Genomic DNA, 3,514 nt, shown 5'->3' with positions numbered 1-3,514 from the left:
TATTATTTTATATGTGTGATTGAAATTCGTGCTTCACTGTAAGTGAACTCTAACATAACCATAGCCATAGCCAATTGGGAGCGGAAAAACATTTTTCCTTCTTATATAAAAGAGTAGTACCGGTCCAAGCCATCTGTACGACACCTCTAATTGACAAAAAATAACCTTACTATATATAAAACCAGGTTTCAATAGATTTTTTAGCAGTACCGATAGTCCAACCCGTTAATACAGGCCTACCATCCGCCAGGCCGGAAAACCCAATCTACAAGCCCATAAATTAAAAAGGCACAAATCACATGAAGAAACAAATAATTTATTCAGATTAATCAAGCAAGCTGTTAATATGAAGCTCCACTTTGTTCATTGGGCGAGGAAGAAAAAAAGAACAATTTAAAGTTGACCAAATGAATTAAATGTTACATACAACAAATCCCCCTTGAAAAGCTCGTCAATTCAACAGAGCTCCCGCCGCTCTCGGTTCATTTTCTGAATTGAAAACATGGTTTCTACCTAAACAAAACAATGGTTAAAATCTTCGAAACGAACTCTGTTGCTGTTTATTAAATTTTATGATGCACTAGGAATTAAACTTGGTAGGTTTATTTAGCTCAACTACTATGACGCTTATATTGTCACTGCTGCCCCGAGAGATGGCTAGCTCGACCAGCACTGCTGCTGCTCTGGCAGCGGGGTTTTGGTTCCCGGCGTCGACGGAGGATGCCCATTTTATCCGGCCGCTGAAACATCTCCTCACGACTTGGCATGCTGCTTCATTTGATACAACATCCCATAAGCCATCGCTAGCAAGTATGAGGAATTCATCGCGGTCGCTTCTTTCAGTCACCATCACATCTGGCTTTGATATCACAAATGGTTTCAAGTATTGATCGCCTACATGGTTCAAACTTACAAATACCACGTTATATTGACCGCACTAATAAGAACTTTTCTTAATAATTTTAAAAAATATATATATTCCATGAAATCAACCTCATCATAAAAACTTATGGGCCTAAAGTTAGCTCAAGAAGAATTAGCCGGTTATCCAAGCCAATTAATATACTTAAGATAACATCATGTATATGTACTCATCATGCTAATCATATTACTATCCAATTCATTAAATTGAGTGGTGAGTGATTTGTGTATAACTTTTCTTGATAGAATTTATTAAATTGATGTAATCTAAGATACTAGGCACAGGATGTATTTAATTACATACCTATAGATCTGGAGGTGGCAAGAACTCCTAAGATTCGGGGGCCGTTCCAGTTTATGACCCTTCCTCCAGCAGCTTCTACTCTTGTCAGTTCATCATGTCTGTCAGGCTTCGTACAAAAATCCATATCAATAAATAGTTAATATAACTATTAATTAATTGTGTCAATGGAACATACATACTATTAATTCTTTAATAATTGATAAATATTAAAGCTAATGTGAAGATGTTTGTATAGGCTTCAGCCCATAATCAAGTGAACTACTACGCATCAGCTCCAATGTTCCCCAAATTATGTACTTATCCATCCTTGGTGGCATGACTAACAGATCGGGTACGAGAAAGTATTGGTCAGGTACTCTCTCTCCCTCTCTCTCTCTCACTCTCTCTATATATATATATATATTCCAACCTGAATTTTAAAATGCAGAAAAATTTGTGAAAACACGTAAATCGTGCTGTTTAAACGCTTTAAGTTTTAAGCCTTTAAAACCCTACAACTTTTCCTTCACTTTAAGATTACAGACCGAATATATGTATATATGTATGTATTTATGCATACTATCATTTGCTAGATTCTTACTAAGTGTACTCTTTAATCATTACTACAATCTAATAAATAGAAGCGTACACTTGCATCCAAGATTTTCACCGTGCGGTACAAATATAAATAAAACATCTTCAAGATTCAAAGTGGCTGCGGAAAAGTGGATTAATTTGAAGAAAAGTTATATTGGACATGTGTAGCTAGAGGATGAAGTGAAGCTGAAATGTTGAAATTATGAATCAACCATGGCCGATCATAATGATGTATACAAAAATTGATGACATAATAGCAGGCCAGAGGATAGATCGAGGGCTCTTTGCTTTGTTTTGCTAAATCATTAAGAAGATCTGGATATTCTAAGGCTTGTTTGCTAGCTACCAGCCAAAGTCAAGCTGTCGTCAACAGTCCGTTGACAGCTAGAGCCTTTGGCAGTTTTGGCTAAAATGAAAGAAGGATATTAGAACAATGTTCATCCTTCAAAATCGATTTTTTTTTTCTTTTTTTATGCCCACCCTTCAAATTTATGCAGAGCCTCAGCGCAATCATGGGGAATACCTACTGTCTAATTAAGAATAAATTCCTTCACTTCCTCTCTCTGTCATATGCTTCAAGCTCTCAATGAGATCTAGTGTTAAATAATATTGGATGGAATGTTTCATGTTTATATAATTAATCTTGCCCCCCAAAACTTACAAATTCAAAGCATCACTTTGAATCTCCTCATTTCTTGACCCCCCATAAGCAAGGAGACAATTGCCATGTCTTCTTGTTCGTATTGGTATGCAATTATTAAAAGTTAATTAACTGAAGGAAAAAAAAAAACTCACTTTAACCAAAAACGATTCCACAAAAATTATAATTAATCCAAGAAGAACTTATTCTAATGAACTCACAACAACAAAAAGGAATTGAAGTAAATGTGTGTGCATATATATATATATAGAATTTAATTTATAATAATTAAGTACCTTATGATCAACGGACAATGGCACAACAACACCACCTCTAGAGAGCACGGCCCTAGAATCCCCACAATTGGCCACCACCAACTCCTCCTTTCCGACCACCGCCACCACCGCCGTGGACCCCACCATCTCCTCCCTTAACCTCCCTCTATTCACTTCCTCATCCATCTTCCCAAAACACCCCTCCATCACCCTCTCCCACTCAATATTCTTTTCGCCATATTCCTCTCCTGCTATCACCTCCACCAACACCTCGTGCATCCTCTCCTTGCACGCCTCCGCCACCCGGGCCCCACCGTGCCCATCATACACTCCGAAAAAATCATACTTCTTCTGATCATCATCATCATCGCCATCACCATCACCACCACCCCCACCCCCCATACACCCTAACTCAACTCTCACTGCATCTTCCATCTCCTTCCTCCTTCCGATGACAGACATTGTCCCGTGTGACAAGCACGTGACAGTATTAGTGCGTGCCTTCTTTTCTAAAACGTCGTAGTTTTCTGAAGAAGAGGACGACGACGAGGAGGAGGTCAGCGACAACGACAAAGACATCACCGTTTCTTTGTTTTTAGCACTCAGTCGCCAGATTTGCAGCCTTTTATTCCGGCGGGCTTTATTATTCTTTGTTCTGATAACACCCAGCTGGCGCATTTCTCTCCGGCAGCCGTTCTTGTCCTTCTTCACTAGCATCATTGCATGAATAAAAAAGTTAGAAGCTAACAAGTCATCGAGTCATCAACTTTTTTTGACATTAAAGTGAAAGCTTATTTA

General features: G+C 38.4%; 1 protein-coding gene across 1 annotated transcript; it reads right to left on the bottom strand.

The window, feature by feature from the left end:
- Positions 1–300: 300 nt before the first annotated feature.
- On the bottom strand, positions 301–3,514 carry LOC102621444 (protein phosphatase 2C 51-like). The gene is made up of 3 exons (XM_006490452.4): positions 2,738–3,514; positions 1,226–1,331; positions 301–894 (listed from the first exon to the last, which is right to left on the bottom strand). The coding sequence occupies exons 1-3, from the start codon at positions 3,434–3,436 to the stop codon at positions 581–583; spliced, it is 1,119 nt and encodes a 372-aa protein (XP_006490515.1). The 5' UTR covers positions 3,437–3,514; the 3' UTR covers positions 301–580.

This window comes from Citrus sinensis, chromosome 9, assembly GCF_022201045.2.
Source record: "Citrus sinensis cultivar Valencia sweet orange chromosome 9, DVS_A1.0, whole genome shotgun sequence".
Lineage (NCBI taxonomy): Eukaryota > Viridiplantae > Streptophyta > Magnoliopsida > Sapindales > Rutaceae > Citrus > Citrus sinensis.
This window is presented reverse-complemented; position numbering and strand designations above follow the sequence as displayed.